Raw genomic sequence first — 20,074 nt, 5'->3', positions numbered from 1 at the left:
TTGCAGGGCTGGGGTCCTGGATTCAAATCCCACCAAAGACAACATATGTGTGGGTTTCCTCCGGGTACTCCGGTTTCCTCCCACATTTCAAAGACATACAGATAGGGAATTTAGATTGTAAGCCCCATCGGGGACAGTGCCAATAATGTCTGTAAAACGCTGTGGAATTAATGGCGCTATATAAATGAGTAAAATAAATAAATATAATCATTATACAGACAAAAATGTTTATTAACATTTTTTTCTTGTAAAATGCAATTTCTCGTTGGATTGGAATATTTTATTGTCACTCCTTAAAATGGAGAAGAAGTGTGACACCATTGTTCTCAGCAGCGATCTGGGAGTCAGAGATGCTTCCTGGGGTCTTCCCCATGCTGTTCTCTTTCCAGTCAGCACTTTTCCTATCTATTTGCACATTTTCACTGCCCTTCCAGACCTCTTTGTAGGGTCAGCTTTCCCACTGAGGCTGCCGTTACACTAGCCAAAACCAGGAGTGGGTGATAAATACAGAAGTAGTGCATATGTTTCTATTATACTTTTCCTCTATTTGTTCCACTCCTGGTTTTGGCTTACAGATTCTGATGTAAAATACTGACCAAATACTGAACGTGTGATGGCAGCCTGATTCCCATTATACTTGTTACTCGAAACAAGCTTATGAGTATTAGGAACTGCTCGGTTTGAGCAACGAGCACCTGAGGATTTTAGTGCTCGCTCATCCCTATATGCCACCTCATTAAGGACTCTGTTTTCCAATAAGTTTTCACAATGAAAACATGCTCCTCAAAACTGTATCTGTACATGGTTAACAAATGAAAAGGGAATTTGGCAGGGGTGAAATGCAAGTACCACACAACTACCAACGTGCAGAAAGACGTGCAGCATGCCTATCTTTTACTGGGGTCTACCCGCAGGGCAACAAATCAGCGAGACCACTTGGCACGAGAATATTTCTCATTGCTGTCACTGAGGTTCATTGCATGCTCACATCTCATGAGCCAAAGTATGTAGCCCAATTTTCAATATGGTCAGCCATCTCTTTTTGAAGTTATAGCAATTTTTCCAGGTTAAGTAGCCAGTGAATCACCCTGTAGTATACAGAAAGGACAACATGTGATCACAGCTGCTGCTTTCTGTAATGTAAAACATGTTTTTAAACAGCCAAGGAAAAAATTTATCTTACAGAAAGCAGCATCTGCAAGCCCATGCTGTAATCACTATATACCCTATTTTGATTCCTCCCCCGCCCCGAAGCTTTGTTATGAGCAAACCATGCCCCAGCACGTTCAATGTTCCAAGAATTGATCAAGATTTTGAAAAATGGGAAAAAAAACATCACTATGGATAAGCTTAAAAAATATGAACGAGGGGGCGTGGCCAGCAGCAGAAGGAGCAAGATGTCCTGAGCTCCTCTGTTAGTTATAGCAATTGGGCTTAATTATCGACTTTTATTGACTTTTGGAGGCCCATTCACATCATAGGACGCAATTTCAACTTGCCCTAAAGCCCCGGGGGCATTATCTAGCCTTTTCGGATTTATTTAGTGAACCCAGACTCAATGCAGAATCGAGGCCTACAAGCGGGCCTGAGACCTATCGGAGGCACTCCACATCTGCCATCTGTCTGGACCTGCCATCTGTCAGTCATTGGACCGGAGATTGAATGCATCGGACCTGCAGCGGAGCTGCTCTCTACATACCTGGAGATCCGGTGTGTGGGATCCGGCGTGCTCAAGTGTTTGGAGGCGAGGCGAGAGCTCGCGGGTGGTGAATTAACCGGGGACACTACAGCGACGCATCCTGCCTTCCCCACTTCACAGTAACTACCGCCGCCACACAGACTTATCCACCGCGAGGCCCGAGCAACATCAAAGGGGACCCGGTGAGGCTCACCTGATTGCTGGACATACCGAAGCTGCCTCTCTGCCGCAGAGTCCATTTTCCCGCAGCGTCTCCTGCCGACGGGTCTCCCGCCGAAGCATCTGCCAGCAGGCCAGCTACAGAGGGGGTATAGCCCCCCCAATATCAACAGCAGTGTTGGTCCGGCCTCGGACGGCACTTATCCGACCCAGGCACCACTACAATGAGCGGTGAGTCACTCTCTCTGGCGGAGGCCCAGGAACACCCCCTAGCACCCCTTAAGAGACGCAGATACGGCATAAGAGATCGGGTGCCACATAACCCCTACACCTCGGGCTTCTAGAAAGGGGCCCTTTCTTTACTTAGATTAACTTTTCTGAGGGCTTATCTTCAAGCAATATCTGAGGGTGCGATAAGGACACAGGCAGGTTTCCCACCAAAATCCGCGCCATTTTAGTCTTGCACCCCAGTGCAGAGCTCCTGACTAAATTCTGCTCTGGTGAGGAATCAGTTTAACCCTCCACCCTCCTCAACCAGCACTAAATTCAGTTGGATATATTAACATCTGCAATACTATGGCACTGGCAGAGTTATAATTGAACTGGACTATTCTATACAAATTTCATTTAAGCCCATATTTTGATGATAAAAGATAAGGACACTAAATGGTACTGCAGCTATTTAGACAATTTTTGAGCAAAGTACGCCACCTGCTGGTCATCTCAAATATCTCAAATAAATAATGTCCACTTTATAAATATGGTTATTTAACCACAATTGTGGGCCCAAACGGCGATCACAGCACGCCCGTATAAAATTGCTAACAGAATGGTACGCTCCAGTAAAGAGCGAGCAAAAAGTTTAACCAGAAATGCCTCTGTGAACCTACAGTTTACCTCATGTGGTGAACTTGATAAATATCTAATGAAAAAAGCAGAGTCTCGAAAGTCCCCAGGCAAATTACAAGGCCAGGACACTGATTCTCCTGAACTGCCTGAAAATTCAGATATGAGTCCAGATGAGTCAGAAAGTGAATCTACAACAGACGACCAGGTTCCTATCTCACAAAATTTTATGAAAAAACTGTTAGCTACTAGTAGTCCGGTTCACTATGTAATTTCGCCGGAATTTTCTGGAGAGTTTCAAATATGTACATTTTTGGAAAGGCTATGGTATAAGCAATAAGAAAAACAATGTTTCCATTTGCCCCGAGTCCTAAGTGGCCGCCATCTTGGATTTTACAAAATGGCTGATTTACATCGATTTTCGTTAATATCTCAGCTTGTAAGTAACGTAAAACTTAAATTTTGACAGCTAAACATACATTTTGAGTACTAAGAAATGCAGTGGTATCCAAATAAATACTCTATATACGACTACAAATTGTATCGGTTTATATTTGAACAAATTTTCGAACTCGAAAAGCAGAGAGTTAATGTTTTTAACTTTTGAACAACCAGAGTGTCTTTACATATCGCCACCATCACTGTCATCATCAGTTTCATATTTGGTCTGAGTGTCCTCGTCATTCATACACTCGCTGTCACACTGACAAAGATCGGTACAGGATAAGTTATTTTTTCGGCACGAACACCTTGAAGAAGAACAGTCATGTTTGCATTGACAACTAATCATCTCGATTATTGCTTTTGGAGCTGGAAGAACATCTGTCATGGTTGGTTTCAACTGTCCATCCAACCCTTTGTGATAGCCATTCTTCTCGGGATCCAGCTGAGAATCCTGCAAAGCAATGTTAGCTTGTCCCCACACTCTGGCTTGGATATGGACTCTGAGGACATGTTGTTTTAGAGCTCCGAGTGTAGGAGGTAACCTGTCACTTTCTGCCATATGCTTGCAAAATAGATGCCATCGCAGTTCGGGAATATTCTTAATAAAAATGCCTTTTGGAGAGTAAGCAAAACATACGAAGGTAGCAAGAGTTGACAACATAGTTTCGCTCACTTCTTTTTCAGTCGAAAGCATCTGCAGAGAACTGATTACATCTGGTGTTGCGTTCATGTAAGCTTGCAGCCAGATTGCTTTGCCAATTCGAGAGAACCTTCCAGTTGTGTCAGCACCAGTGAATGCATGGAAGGCTGTCAAAGCCTTTGCTCTGTCTGCCCCTATGACTCGCCTTATTGGCTCTATCTCGATCATCCCAGAGACCATTGAAATCGATGTATTCTTCAGCATGAGGTCATAGTTAGCTATGACCAACACCAGTACATCGGTATCAGGGGAGAAGAAAACCATCCTTGCATCCGGTGGGTTTCGTTGTGTTGCCAAGACAGCTTGGTAGATCAACAGTGTGTCTGCTTCTTCGTGATTGTTGTCGTCGAAAACTAAGTTTTTGTTGCTCCTGGTACACCCTGAAGAACAAGTGATGACCAGTTTTTGTGATGAACTGTTGAACTCTAGAGTCTTTGCAGCAAGATAGTTGGTCAGGTCAGCCTTTGTCTTGTCATGTGAAAGGAACCTGTTCATTGGAATATGATTAATGTTTGTTTCATCTCTGACCTGGTACTGAATTGGTGCCTTTCCTTTTCTTCTTTTATCCCTGGTAGCATCCTTGAGAGAATTTTCCCTATACGTATCAAACACAAGGATTATTTCATCGTAATTTTCTGTGAGAGACATAAGCCTGTCATTGAAGCAGTAACTGAGATCTTTGACTGTCACTAGTGTTGCCGGTTTCTTGGCCATCTTTTGCAGAAGAACCATTCCATCTACCAGGGCTATCTTGCGACTTGGAGCATCTGATCTTGTGTCCATCCTATCTTCTGGCTGCAGATCTTTCTGTGGAGTTTCTACTATAACCAACTTGTTAAGGAGACTGATCAGTTTTGATTTGTCATGGCATGGTAACATTGTACCATCTGGAGCAAAAAAGGCTCTTTGGGTCAGAGTGAATTCGTAGTTCCCAATGGCCACTTTCTGGTTTATGTCTCTGTTGGACCTTGCCAAAACCATCATTCTTCCATACAAGTCCTTGGTCTCCTTAAGATCAACAGTCTTGTCTCTGAGTTTTACTGTGGTTTTCTTGTTTGCCGACATGAACATCCTGTTGTTCTCCTTCTTTACTGGTGCCCATAGGCTAACATCCCCATTGATTCGCGCCAACACATAGTCTTCATACAGCTTTTGACCTGTCTCATCTGCATTCAGGATCATTTTTACGTACTCATCAGGGATGTAGGCATGGGTGATTACATTGTGCAACTTGTCACCTACAACAGCAAATGGGTTGCCATGTTTCAAAATTGCTTCCTTAATCTTGTCAATAACATGATGACACTTCTTGACTGCACTTGGCCCAAGATCGTGATGCTCTCTGGTTTTGTCACGTTCTAAATCAAACTGTCTGGTATATTCTTTGACAACTCGGGAGAGTTCAGGTGTGGCCATGAAGAATCTCTGACGAGCATTGGCATTGTTCGAGATGCCGACTATGCCAGCATGGATTTTCATCAGCTTGTTCAGATGCTCGCATGCATGGTCCGCCCCAATGGATACAAATGGGATAGCACTTTTCGTGACTGAAATGTTACCCGCTTTCATTTCTTCCCATGTTTGAGGGTGATTTATTTTAAGGTCATGCATGTCCGTGATATACCTTGGCCACAATCGCTTGTATTTCATCCGGTCAAATGCAAAGAAGAGCTTGCTGAGCTGCTCTCCGGCTTGAAGATGAAGCTCAAGGTCTGCATTCCTGGTTGCAGCAACAAATAAAAGGATTGTTTCCACTCGCTGTAGGTAGTTCATCATTGACTTGAACATTGCATTTTTGGATCTCTGTTTCACCCATGTTTGAAAGACTGTGATTATGTCAGCAGTGGTCAAGGCCTCTAGTAGGGAAGTGCTTGCTTGTTTCACTGACTTACTTTTTGTGTTCTTGTTTTCCTCAGAACAGGCAGCTTCAATTCCCTCTGTTGCCATCAAACACACCTGTTTTAGTTCTGGATTATCAATGAAGAACTCGTCCAGCATATATATTGCATTTCTTAGCCCTAAAATGTATGTTTAGCTGTCAAATTTTATTTTTATGTTATTTATAAGCTGAGATATTAACGAAAATTGGTTTTACGTCAGCCATTTTGTAAAATCCAATATGGCGGTCACGTGGGACTCGGGGCAAATGGAAACATTGTTTTTCGTATTGCTTATACTATAACCTTTCCAAAAATGTATAGTTTTCAGACTCTCCAAAAAATTCCGGCGAAGGCCTAAATCAATACATAGTGAACCGGGCTATAGCATGAAACCCTTGATTGAAGAGGTTGCGGGTTTACGGTCAGACGTAAAACATATCAGCCACAGAGTTGAGGCATTGGAAAGTACTCAATCTGACATAATTGAAACCTCCAATACGATGAGAGAGCATTTATTGGCCCACCAAAAACAGATAAACTTGGTCTCTCTGGCTATGGAAGACCAAGAGAACAGGAGCAGGAGGAAAAATATAAGACTGTGATACCTGGCAAGGTGAACTCCTTTAGTACCATCAGACGTAATATCACTCCCCCTGGTGGAAGAGCGACATTACTGCAACGACCAGGACTCTGGGGCGCTGCATATCCCTCCCCTGATTAACAAGGGTGCCGAGACCCAAATTTATGTTATTGTGGAGAACAATGGTGTCACACTTTTACTCCATTTTAAGAACTGACAATTAACCCCTTCATGCCGCAGCCCTTTTTGGTTTTTGCTTTCTGCTTTTCGCTCACCTTCTTCGCAGAGCCAAACGTTTTTAATTTTTCCATCAATAAGGACATATGAGGGCTTGCTTTTTGCAGGACAAGTTGTACTTTTGAACTACACTATTGGTTTTACCATATCGTATAGGGGAAAATGGGAAAAAAATTCTAAGTGTGGTGGAATGGCAAAAAAAAGTGCAATTCCACAACTGTTTTTTGGATTTTTTTTGACCATGTTCACCAAATGCTAAAACTGACATGTCATTACAAGTGTGTAGATACCAAACATATACAGGTTGTTGTTTATTTAAATGGTGAAAAAAAAAATCCAAATTTGAAAAAAAAAAATTGCGTAATATTCTGAGACCCGTAGCGTATTCTATTTTCGTGAACTGGGGCTGGGTGAGGGCTTATTATTTGCGTGCCGAGCTATCGTTTTTAATAATATGATTTGGGTGTAGATTCGATCTTTTGATCGCCCGCTATTGCATTTTAATGCAATGTTGCGGCGATCAAAAAAACGTAATTCGGTCGTTTTGACTTTTTTTTCGCTACGTCATTTACCAATTGGATTAATTCTTTCTATATATTGATAGATCGGGCGATTCTGAACGAGGTGATACCACATATGTGTATTTTTATTTTTTTTTAACTATTTATTTTGAATGAAGCAAATGTGGATGATTTGAACTTTTATATATTTTTTATTTTTTTAATAACATTCCTTTTTACTTTTCACTTTTCAATAACCCGATCGCCACTGCTACACACAGGCACTGATCAGATTGGCTGTATGTAGCAGAAATGCTCACTTGCTATGAGTGCCGGTTCACAGCAATATGGCAATGACAACCACAGGGGTCAGAGATTAACAGTGGCATTTAACGGATTAACAGCCATGGGTGGATTCCACCAGCGGCTGTTAGAGGTACATGTCAGCGTCGGAGCCCACCTGAAAGGGAGGGACACGACATGCACAGTACACGTACAGTGCATTTTGTAAAGGGTTAAACATTTAAAATCAACAAGAAATTGCAGTTTACAGGAAAAAACTGTTAAGAAACATTTTCCTGTATAGTAACTTGCATATAATTTAAAATGTAAAAAGGATTTAAAAAAAATATAATTTAAGTAAACCAAAATAGATTTTGTTATTAAAAAATTGGAAATTTCAGTGTAATTTATGAAGGAAGCAAGTGCCAAAAATTAGGGACTCAGATACAACCTCTATTAGATATAAAGGATGGCCTTATACACATTCTGTTCAAACTGTAATGTAGTGTACTCCTAGACTCATAAAAGCTATGCAATAAGTGCATATCTCGTCAAAAATTACAAGCAGCGTCATCCATACACCCTTGAAGGCACCAACTGTAGTGCCTCATTCAAATATTGTGAACAGAGTGTATTTGTGTTACTCGTACACTCATAAAAGCTCTGGACACAGTGCAAAGCTTGCCAATAATTACAAGCAGGGTCATCCATACAACATTGAAGGCACCAACTGAAGCGCCTCATTCAAATATTAAGTGTAGTCGTGGTACCTCTACACTCAAAGACTTTGCACAGAAACAAATTATAAGTAGGGTCATTCAGTCATCCATAGACCCTAGAAGGAAACAACTGGAGGGCCTCATTCAAATATTGAACATTAAAAACACAATGTGTTGCTGTCATCTAGTGGTGTGGAAAAGTTGGGTCTAATCCAGGCTTTGTTCATTGTTATCAGAATGAGCCTGTAAGCACTTTGTTGACAGGTGAAAGCGCCTGTCTGTTATGACTCCGCCTGTGAAGACCTCTCCGCCTTAGCAAGTGAGCTGACACGTGCAAGCGCTGCTGCAGCACTGCCAGAGCAGCGACAGCTATAGCCGACTTACAGAAATGGGCACTGACACAGCATACCTTGACTAGAAGCTCTGGCAAATCTGGCTGTGTTTTCAGAAACTTCTGAACTACCAAGTTGAGCACATGTGCCAAGCATGATACGTGTGCAAGCTTGCCAAGCTTCACAGTCACCACCAAATTACGCCCATTATCACACACAACCATGCCTGGTTGGAGGCTCAGCTGCAAAATCCATAGATCTATCTGGTCTGTTATTCCTTTAAATAACTCTGTCACAGTGTGCGGTTTGACTCCTAGGCAAATTTGCTTCAGCAGAGCCTGTTGCCGCTTCGCTGAGGCAGTGCTGCAGAGCTTCCGGCTGATATGGATGACATGCTCTGAGATAACACATCAGAGATGGAGGATGAGGAGGAGCAGGAGGGGGTGCAGGAACTGATGTATGACGTGGAGGAATCCCTAATAGAAGTAGGTCCAGCAATCATTGGCGTCAGGAGCACAAGTACCTTGACAGAGTGGGACTCAGCTCCAGCTCCACAATTTTCATACAGTGTGCGGTCAGGGAAATGTAGCATCTCTGGCCACAAGCACTTGCCACGTTTCGGTCGTTAAGTGGACGATCGCAGTAACCGTATTGGTAAGGCCACGGGTGATGCTCCTTGACACATACTGGTACAGTGAAGAATCCACAACAGGAAAAAAAAGTGGCAGCTGGGGACTGAGTACCGAGAGATGGCTGCCGCCATGAGTCGGCGGAAATCCTCTGTGTCAACAAGCCTAAATGGCAACATTTCCGCTGCAAGAAGCCTGGAAGCCTTTGGGTTTTTTGGCTGGAATCTTTCTCTTTCGTTCCAAGGCCTGGGGTAGGGAGAGCTGAACGCTGTGCTGGGACAAGTATATGGAAGGGCCTGATGATGGTGTGTCAGAATATGCGAGAACAGGTACAGGGAGGAAGGCATCTATGCCAGTGACATGGACAGGGGACTGGGAAGCACCTAACACAGAGGAACAAGCGTCAGGAACCCACTGGCAGTGCTGGCACCAATCGTGGACCCAGGTGTTTGGGTGACCGAGTCAGGTGCTTAGATGACATGTGCCTCATTATGCTAGTGGTGGTTAGGCTCTTAGTGGTCAGGCCTCTTCTGATCTTGGCACGGGATAGGTTTTAAATGACAATGTTTTTGTCAGAACTCTTCAAAAAAGTCCCAGAATTGGGAACAAATAACTCTTTGACGAAATTCCGGAATGTCTTTACTAGGCGGAATAGTTGCGCGCATTCTCCCTCTGATCAGCCCACGGTCTCTTCCTGCCTGTTTCAGTGCTTTGTCATCCACCACCTTGTCTTCCAGCACTGCACCCTGGTCCTCCTGACTTAGCAACTTAACAACAACCTGACTTATCGGCAACTGTGTATCATCTTCCTCCTTAAACAAACTTTTGCCATTCCCCACCGTCATTTTCTTGTGGCCGTGGCTGCTCTACGTTTTGTATATCACTGAACAGTAACTCCTTCTGTCCCTCTTGAAACATGCAGGGTGAGAATTCACAATCAAGAAGTGATGTTGTAATGAGTTCCTCAAGAGTGTCCTAGTATGGGATCACTAGTCTCCTGGGACTCGACATGGTGGGAGTAAGGAGGATCAAGGTGATGATAACATTATCCAGACTGTTGGTTGGTGAGGCTGGACTGTGTGGAAGACTGGGTGGTGCTGCCAAGCATTCTGGAAGCATTATCTGTTATCTAACTGACCATCTGTCCGCACTGCTCCGGCTTCAGAAGTGGTGTACTGTGCCTCCCTGCAAAGTAAGACATGAACCTATGTGTTGTGGATGGGGGTGTTTCTTGCACTCCAGCAACAGGCATAGTCATACCTGCCCCACATCATCGGTGTATGTGTGCACCATCATCAGCATTTCTTCTTCCCTGTCCCTTACCGCACACTATTGCTAGGTCTCCTGAAACCAAGCTTATTTTTAATTTAAAAAAAAAAATTGTCACCTGCAGCAGTCAAATACCCTAATAATACCCTATGGATGAGTAATTAAATCCAGAAAAAACTTTCAATGCTTTTTTAGAGTGTTATATGCCACCGAAATGTACCAAAGAGCACAAAATAGTATATGGACGAGTCATTAAATCCAGAAAAATGTTTCCACGCTTTTTTAGACTGTTATGTTATACCAAAATTACCACAGACTACTTTATAGTATTTAGATGAGTAATGGAATACAGAAAAATGTTTCAACACTTTTTTGGAGTGTTATAGAACACAGAAATGTTCCACAAAGCACCTAATACTCTATGAATGACAATAGTCATTTTTTTCACCCCAAAAATAAAAATGTTGTCAACTGCCACAGCTATATAGTTAGCAATGAACTTTAAAGCCCTAATCCCTGCCTAGAGACTACATTCAGCCACTTTCACTGCTCCTGCAACTCGCTCTCTAGGCTAAATGCAGATTGTATCAGATATAAACAGCAAAGCACAAAATTAGCCAGTACAAAAACTGTTAGTATGATGGTTCAGCTTCAACACCAGTATCAACACTACAGGAATCTGATTTGTTAAACTGTGCACACTCTCGCCTGATCAATCACTCTCTCCCTCCAATAACAACTGTCACAGAGCTGTGCAATGGCGTCAGTGTGCTAAGCCTAGCGGTGTCTGTTCTTTTATAAACCCTGATTATGTAAAACGGCAAATCACTGTCGCATCGCCATCACTACCAGGGTGGTGACGCGCCAGTGATGTGAAGGCAATCCTCACATGTTTATTGACTGCATAACAGGTAAAAAACATGCAGGGCAGAGATTAGAGTTTGAAATCAAGCACCGGCTAATGCTCGCCGAGTAACATGCACATCCGAGCACCCAGATACTCTGGTGATATCTGAATATCATCAAGCACGTTCGCTCATCCATGCAATGGAGACGGGTCAGTGGCAGAGACAATGCCTTATACTCAAAGAGGGTCAATAATTCACAGTTAACTTACAATGAACTGTGCATATAGGAAAAAGTTTTCTCAAATAGGACAACCGCTTTAAAATATCAATAGCCATAACAGGTGTCTGGTCCACTAGATTGTAATATTGTATCTAACTGTACATCCTTGTACCCTGTAACTTATTGTACAGTCCTGTACAGTGGTACTGGACAATTAAGTGCAAATGTATAGAATAGGCTCGGGATAGAATTCCAAAATTGCTGTTAACATCTGTAAATGGAGCTAGTTCTGATTACTGTTGTTTAACTATTTAATTTCAACTCAATCTCTGACAGTGGCATTTCTATGCCATGATCCTTCAAAGATTGCAAAGAAAAATATATAAAAGATCACAACATTGTATGAATCTGAAAATGGAAACAATAAAAATAGCACCAACATATTCCGCAGCACTTTACAATTAAGCAGGGTATCCTAAGTCATGTGGCAAGACTCATAGACTCATTAAAGGTCAATATTGAGTTTTAGGATTGCCACTTCCAATAGATTGCACTAGAGTTCAAGTCCTCTTCCTCTCTGAAGAGGCAATTAACATTTTCAGATACATAAAACATAACTAACTTGTATGAACTCTATAAAAGAATGAATACAAAAAGAAGCACCTCTTCCATTGTTTGTTCACACTTTTATGTGGTTTACCATGCTGTAGAAATAAACTGTTAATTTCATTCCTCAGGACCAAATGTATATGCCTTATTTTTATTTTATTTCTTGAGTACTAAATAGATGGTTTGAAAAAAAAAATTTGTGCCCCCATATTCTGCCAGAAGTTTAACATTTTTACTTCAAAGGAGCATTGTGAGGGCTTATGTTTTTATGTGAAAAGCTAACATTATCATTGGTACATTTTGTGGTACCTACAACTTTTTAACCACTTTTTGTTACAATTTATGGGAATTAATAAACAGAAAAAAGGAAGTACATTTTTTATCTGGCATAACTAATATACTATTTATTCTGATATGAATATAGCAATGCCAATTATTAGGGCTTATTACTTTTGCACAAATGGAAATAAAAAGATCTCACACAGGAGGTCTTCTTACCTCCACGCACAGACTGAGCTGGTATGCTGGATGCTATCCCACCTGTGTGTCCTGAACTGTTTCTAAAGTGGCTTAGTTGGAGCTAAAAGGCCTTTTATTTTCCTTTGCTTGTAACATAGTTTATGAAGCACCAATAAACCAACATGGACATTTAAATAGCAACGGTTCCCGTGTTACCTCACCACGCACCCAAGTGAGTAGGGTAGGATTGCCACAATATATATCTATTAGTGATGAGCGAACGAGCTCGGATAAGGGGTTATCCGAGCATGCTCGAATGCTAATCAGGTGTCTTCGGCGTGTTTGGATAACTACAAACAGTTAAGCCATGCATGTGTTGCAGCTGTCAAACATATTTTTCGAACACCCTCGGTTATCACCCGAGCATGTTTGGATAACACCTTATCCTAGCACATTCACTCATCACTATTATATACATATATATATCTCCATAGCCCCATCGAGTTTCTGAGGAAGGTTCTTAATTTCCTGTTGACATTGTGGAGGGCCAAGCATTCACAGGTCCATGTGTGTGGCATTGAGTCATAGGCTTTCCTGTAGTCAATACGTATGCCCTGCCAGTTATCAGATACCCTGCTGGCATAGTGTGATGGCCAAAAGAAGCGATGGAAGCTGCAGATGTGAAGACACGAAAGCTCCTCACAATGCAAGGAGGTCTCCACCCTAAGTCTAACACCCAAAGATTGTATACCAACAGAAAGGAGGGTGGTCGAGGCTTGATACGCATCCATGCCACCATCACGGATGAAACAAGGAGTATCCAGGAATACAACAGAAAAATGGCGCCAAAAGATGAGATGCTGAGAGAAAGCCTAATGCAGCAACAACAGATCTGGAAGGAAGAACAGGAACATGAAGCGCCATGCCAAGACAAGCCGCTGCATGGGATGTACCATCGACAGATAATGGAGGTGGCTGACATGGAGAAATCCTACCAATGGCTGTAGAAAGCTGGACTCTGAGACAGCACAAAGGCACTAATCACAGCAGCACAAGAGCAAGCACTAAGTACCAGATCCATAGAAGCAGGAATCTACCACAGAAGACAAGACCCAAGATGCAGACTATGCAAAGAAACCTCAGAAACAGTGCAACACATAGTGGCAGGATGCAAAATGCAAGCAGGAACAGCGTATACCAAACGCCACAACCTAGTAGCGGGAACTGTATACAGGAACATCTGCACAGCATATGGGCTAAGTTCCCCTACGTTCTGGTGTGAGACCCCAGAAAAAGTGGTGGAGAATGAAAGGGCTAAGATCCAGACGGATAAGCAGGTGTTGGCTAAGACTGGGTTCACATTACGTTTACAGCAACCCGTTCAACACATACAGTAACAGGCTGCTGTAAACGTAAGTGCCGGTATGGCAGCACGCTAGAGCATCTGCTAGCTCTATCTACGCTAGCAGTGACGGACCCGGAAATGCTGCAGCCCGCGTCTCAGGGTCCGTCACTCAATGACGGCACATCCCTAGCGCACGCCCATTGTGGGCATTCGCTAGTGATGCATCCGACATAGGAATTAATGGCGGCCGTTAAGGACTACGTTACACCACGTTTATGCCGCGGTGTAACGTAGTCCGTCTAACGGACGCCCATAACGTAGTGTGAACCCAGCCTAACCAACCAAACATTGTGATAGTAGACAAGGATCAGAAGACAGCAATGATAATAGATGTGGCAGTGCCAAATGACAGCAACATCAGAAAGAAGGAATATGAGAAGCTGGAGAAATACCAGGGCCTCAAAGGAGAACTGGAAAAGAAGTGGAAGGTAAAGGCAGCAGTGACTCCAGTGGTGATAGGAGCACTTGGAGCAGTGACCCCTAAGTTGGGAAAATAGCTACAACAGATCTCAGGAGCAACATCTGAACTCTCTGTCCCGAAAAGTACAAAGCTGGGAACAACTAAGATCCTGTGCAGAAAGCTCAAACTCCCAGGCCTCTGGTAGAGGACCCAAGAATGAGAAAGGACAAACAAAAGAGACCACCCCCATTGTGAGTGAGAAGGAAGTTTTTTTGTTATATACTAGTAAAATGTTGACTACTGCCAAGTACGACTGGGACACATTTGAGATGGACAGCGACGAACTGAAGTCGGGCTATACCCTACTCAGATCAATGATTAATGATCATTCAAGATGCAGCGACAATACAGGAAATCAATCAAAACTCTTACTGTTTCACTTATTCATTCTCATCTGGACTATTGTAACTCTCTACTAATCGGCCTCCCTCTTACCAAACTCTCCCCACACCAATCTGTCCTGAATGCTGCTGCCAGGATCATATTCCTCACCAACCTTACACCGATGCCTCTACCTTGTGCCAGTCATTACACTGGCCACCCATCCACTCCAGAATCCAGTACAAAACTACTACCCTCATCCACAAAGCACTCCATGGCTCAGCATCACCCTACATCTCCTCCCTGGTCTCAGTCTACCACCCTACGCGTGCCCTCGCTCCGCTAATGACCTCAGGTTAGCCTCCTCAATAATCAGAACCTCCCACTCCCGTCTCCAAGACTTTACACGTGCTGCGCCGATTCTTTGGAATGCACTACCCAGGTTAATACGATTAATCCCCAATCCCCACAGTTTTAAGCGTGCTCTAAAAACTCATTTGTTCACATTGGCCTACCACCTCAATGCATTAACCTAACCATCCCTGTGTGGCCCATTAAAAAAAAAAAAAAAACTTAAACCATAATCAGGTTCCTCGCATCATGTTCTCATACACTTTATACAGTTAATAGCCTTCTGTGTCAGTACTGCTACATACTTAGGCAGTTAACTGGTTCATGCAGCTTTACATGAACACCCGAGCCTTACACTATGGCTGGTCCAAATAACTAAAGCAATTGTTACCATCCACCTCTCGTGTCTCCCCTTTTCCTCATAGATTGTAAGCTTGCGAGCAGGGCCCTCATTCCTATTGGTATCTATTTTGAACTGTGATTTCTGTTATGCTGTAATGTCTATTGTCTGTACAAGTCCCCTCTATAATTTGTAAAGCGCTGCGGAATATTTTGGCTCTATATAAATAAAATTATTATTATTATTATTATTATTAATAGCAGAATAGCTATAGCTGGGCAAATCAACAATGAAGTCACTGGATAAGTGCTTCGAATCGAGGAACATTTCACTGGTGAGGAAAACACGGCTTGTACATAGTCTGGTTTTTTCTGTAGTAATATATGGATACCAAACCTGGACAGTAAAGATACAAGACAGAAGAATCGACGTCTTCGAAATATGATGCTGAAAAGGGATGTTATCAATACTATGGATGGGAAAGAGAACAAACAGATCAATTTTGGATCAAATCAAGCTAGACATGTCACTCAAAGCAAGGATTACCAAGCTAACGACTTGCCTACTTTGGACAAACCATATGAAAAAAGCAATCACTGGAGAAGGAAGAAGAATAGAAGTAATTAGATTATTAAGGAAAATATTATTTTTTATGGATAGACTAGTTACTCCATGTTTTCTCAAGTAAGAATCTAGGTTTTTGGCTGACTGCTGGGTTGGCTTCTTTAATAAAATAAATACATAAATTGATTGTCTCCATAAGATAACCCTATCAATGTCCAAAGAAATGTAAATACAATGAGTAGTTGTTTTCCTTTCTGTACACAAACTGACAGAAGAATTAACCTTTCCTCATATATATATACATATACTCAGCGGAAGTGACAAATATCACCCCAGAGTTGACATCAGAAGGTAGGCTTCTGGGTGTTTCCAGCCTCCACAGGAAGCTACTATAATACTTAATTGGTGGCTTCACAAATTCTGGGTATGTCTCTTTTATCTATAAGGTTCAACGCTGTCAGAGCTAATCCACGTTCAGTCACCTTCCATGCAGGGCTATTGATGTTGAAAGACTGAAATATCCGGGATCAGCAGAAAGATTGCATATGCCGTGTGTTCCTAAGGTTTATGACTGTCCCTACAGAGGAGCTGACATCATATATACAGATATGATGCCACTGTGCGTCTGTTATTTACCCACTGCGCTACATAGCCAGACATACAAACCTAATCAAACAATTAAAAGTCCTCAGCACATAATGAATCCGTGGTTCACACGGAAGCTCGCTGACCACAATGCACTTTCCCACAATATTAGAATAGAGGCAGGAAACTTTGCTTGGAGGTAACAAAACAATGGTTATTATTATTCTTTTCTGTATATGTAAACCTTTATGTATCAAACCAGGTACAATGGGATAATGGCCCAAATACAACAGAAATGTGATACAAAAAAACATTATCCACCTGTTAAATTCCATCATCACTAATGCGCCAAGTCTTTTGTTCACTTGGCTACAACAATCACGGGTCGTACTGCAGAAACCACTGACCACTGGCCTCAGCAAAGATGCTTGCAATTACAAGAAACCACATGGCATAAAAAACACCATATTTATAAAGCACCACAGAGCCCAAATTGTTTTTATAAATTTGCTTTTTAGGCAAAAAATCTAATCCAGCTAGGGTTTTGCAGGACTCCGCTATTTCTCCTGTCACATATGACAGACTCAGTTATGAAGATGTGGATATCATCTTCCCCAGATGAATTTCATTTCATTGTTAGGAATTTCACCACCGGTCGCAGATTTTTGTGCTTGCATTATTTGTTGGACTGTAAGAGTTTCCAGTCTATTGGATTCTAAATTAATTCACTGTATTTGGCTCTTGTTCGGCAAAGCATGCATTATATTACAACATAAAATTCTTTGATCAAGGCAGGTTTGGTCACAATGAGGATGTCCACTTCTGGGGCAATTTATTTGTATTACTTAAATGCCTTATTTTGGAACTAAAAACTATTTTTGCAATTCACTTCATTACATTTTTAGCACCTGTTTGCTTTTGCAAGCTCTTTAATTCCCTGAACAATCAATTTGGTTGTGGTTAGTGATGAGCGAGTGTACTCGTTGCTCGGGTGGACTCCGAGTATTTATGATTGCTCGGAGAATAAAGGGAACCTGTCACCCCAAAAATGGAAGGTGAGCTAAGCCCACCAGCATCAGGGGCTTATCTATAGCATGCTGTAATGCTGTAGATAAGCCCCTGATGTATCCTGAAAGATGAGAAAAAGAGGTTAGATTATACTCACCCAGGGGCATTCCCGCTGCGGTCCGGTCCGATGGCTGTCGCGGTCCAGTCCGGGGCCTCCCATCTTCATAGGATGACGTCCTCTTCCTGTCTTCACGCTGCGGCTCCGGCGTACTTTGTCTGCCCTGTTGAGGGCAGAGCAAATTACTGCAGTGCGCAGGCGCCGGGAAAGGTCAGAGAGGCTCGGTGCCTGCGCAGTGCAGTACTTTGCTCTACCCTCAACAGGGCAGACAAAGTACGCCTGCGCCGGAGCGTGAAGACAAGAATACGATGTCATCCATCCTATGAAGATGGGAGGCCCCGGACCATGACACCAATCGGATCGGACCGCCCCTGGGTGAGTATAATCTAACCTCTTTTTCTCATCTTTCAGGATACATCGGGGGCTTATCTACAGCATTACATAATTTACAGCTATTAGCCAGCTTGATTACATGTGGGGATTACCTAGCAACCAGTCAACCCGCACATGTACTCAGCCTGGGTAGTAGCTGTAAATCATTCAGCTGAGGCGATGAAAACTTAATCTACGAATACTAACAAATACTCGGAGATCACCCGAGCAACGAGTACACTAGCTCATCACTAGTTGTCGTCTGTAGTCATAAATGAGGGGAACTCACATAAAAGCAGTTATAGCTCTCCCATTGAGCCGTCAAATGAGCTCACTAACAGATTCTCAGTTAAAAGGCTCGTGCACAATACCAATTTCCTCGTATGATTGCTCTCTGTGGTTTTCACGGATATCACTTTTACCCATGATATTCCATGGGAAAGAAATAATAATAATTGGAGACATGTCGGATTTTCATCTGAGTCTTGGATCAAAAAAGGCAGTGGATTCTAGAAAAAAATTCTATTGCACTCGCGTGACATCAGAGTGTGGTCCAATTTTCACAGACTTACAGAATGGACAATTTTTTTCTCTCTCCACGTCTGAGAAAAATTGATGCCACTCTGATAAGAATAATCGGAACGTTTTTCTCAGATGGGGAAAAAACTGTCCTGTGATCCTACCCAAAGGGGTATTGTCAAGTTTGACAGTTATCCCCTGCCCGAGATGACTTCCCAATCACAGGGGCTCCAACCGCTGGGAACCCACAAATCCTGAGAAGCAGGGCTCTGAAGAGCACTGTGTGAATGTAGTGGTGGTCGTTGATCATGAGCACTATGTCTCCATTATGCTCTAATAGGAGTGACAAAGGCTTTCCGAGCACAGTGCTCCAGCGGACCATTAAGAGTTAATGCAGCGTCAGTGTGCATTATCGGCCAGGGCACCATTCAGCCGAGGCTCATCAGAACCCTCGTGTTTGGGACAAGTGGTGGCCCCGGGGATTAGGAAGTTTCCTCCATTCCACAGATACAAGTTTGAGAATGCCCTCTTAACTCATTCTGAAGCCTTCAATAGATCATGCAGCAGTGAAGCTATAGATGACAAATGCTGCAACATTTTTAATGAAACCTAAAATATTTTATCCACAAATACATGCTAAAAATATATATAAAGTCCACAGGTGGACAACCGTGAGGATGTAGCCCTAGCATTGCTCACTTACAGTAACAGGGAGTGTGTGGCAGAAGGCTGGTGCTGGCACTTCTCCCATTAGTCACCTGTGGGGAGGGCTCCCGTAACCCCCCAGCCCCCCACCTGTCCTTCCTAGCCCCCCACCTGTCCTTCCTAGCCCCCCACCTGTCCTTCCTAGCCCCCACCTGTCCTTCCTAGCCTCTTACCTGTCCTTCCTCGCCCACCTCTCACTCCAGCTGCTCCTTCCTTTCCGGGGCTCCCCGGCAGTCTGACTCTTGCTGTCGCCCTCACTTCGCGTCCTGAGCTTCTCCTTAAGGTTGCCGTCACTTCTGGAGAAGAACCTGAGCAGCCTCTTCCTCAGCCCCTGCTTTTTTCCGTTTGGGGGTTCGGGTGCTGGAGCTGACATTCTGTCTGGGGGCTTCTCCGTGGTCCAGCGGAGACTTCGGGTTCCGGCCAGCTGAGGATGTGGTGGGAGGAGGCCTGCTGGACCCCGGGGCTGGAGGAGAAGAATGCAGGCAGGAGACGCTCACCTGACACCTCAGGCTGGGACTGTGACATGGGCGCCAGCGGCAGACAGACAGGTGTGCGCAGCGGAGGGAGGACACCCTTTCACCGCCGTGGCTCTCAGGGTGTGTGCACTGTGGGAGAGGAGCAGAACCTGCAACTGTTCTGGCGTCCTGTCCTGCCCAGGGAATTCGTATTAACTGTAAGGTTAAAATCCCCCAGGACATGTGACTGTCTACATGGAGGTTATCCCTGCTGTGTTCCCACGATGTAGCAGCGTTTGGATACAGGGTAATTTCCGGCGTTCTAATCACGCAGGTAAATCTGCATGTGTTCAGTGAACCCTGCGGATTTACCGAGCCCAGTATACAGTATATCTAGTGTGGAAATGACCTGCTGCAGCTCGTGAACCCTCGCAGCATGTCAGTGTCCGGGGGTGATCT

The 20,074-nt window shown here is 43.4% G+C and overlaps 1 protein-coding gene across 2 annotated transcripts in view; it reads right to left on the bottom strand.

Annotated features, from left to right (window-relative positions):
• CRYBG2 (crystallin beta-gamma domain containing 2) overlaps positions 1 to 19,623 on the bottom strand; it is a 386,970-nt gene extending 367,347 nt beyond the window's left edge. For both annotated transcript variants that reach the window (XM_077295719.1, XM_077295720.1), the window contains exon 1: positions 19,334 to 19,623. In XM_077295719.1, coding sequence (XP_077151834.1) covers positions 19,334 to 19,533 — 200 coding nt within the window. In that variant the 5' untranslated portion in view covers positions 19,534 to 19,623. The remainder of the gene's footprint in view (positions 1 to 19,333) is intronic.
• Between the last annotated feature and the right edge of the window lie 451 nt (positions 19,624 to 20,074).

Source organism: Ranitomeya variabilis, chromosome 3 (assembly GCF_051348905.1).
Source record: "Ranitomeya variabilis isolate aRanVar5 chromosome 3, aRanVar5.hap1, whole genome shotgun sequence".
Lineage (NCBI taxonomy): Eukaryota > Metazoa > Chordata > Amphibia > Anura > Dendrobatidae > Ranitomeya > Ranitomeya variabilis.
This window is presented reverse-complemented; position numbering and strand designations above follow the sequence as displayed.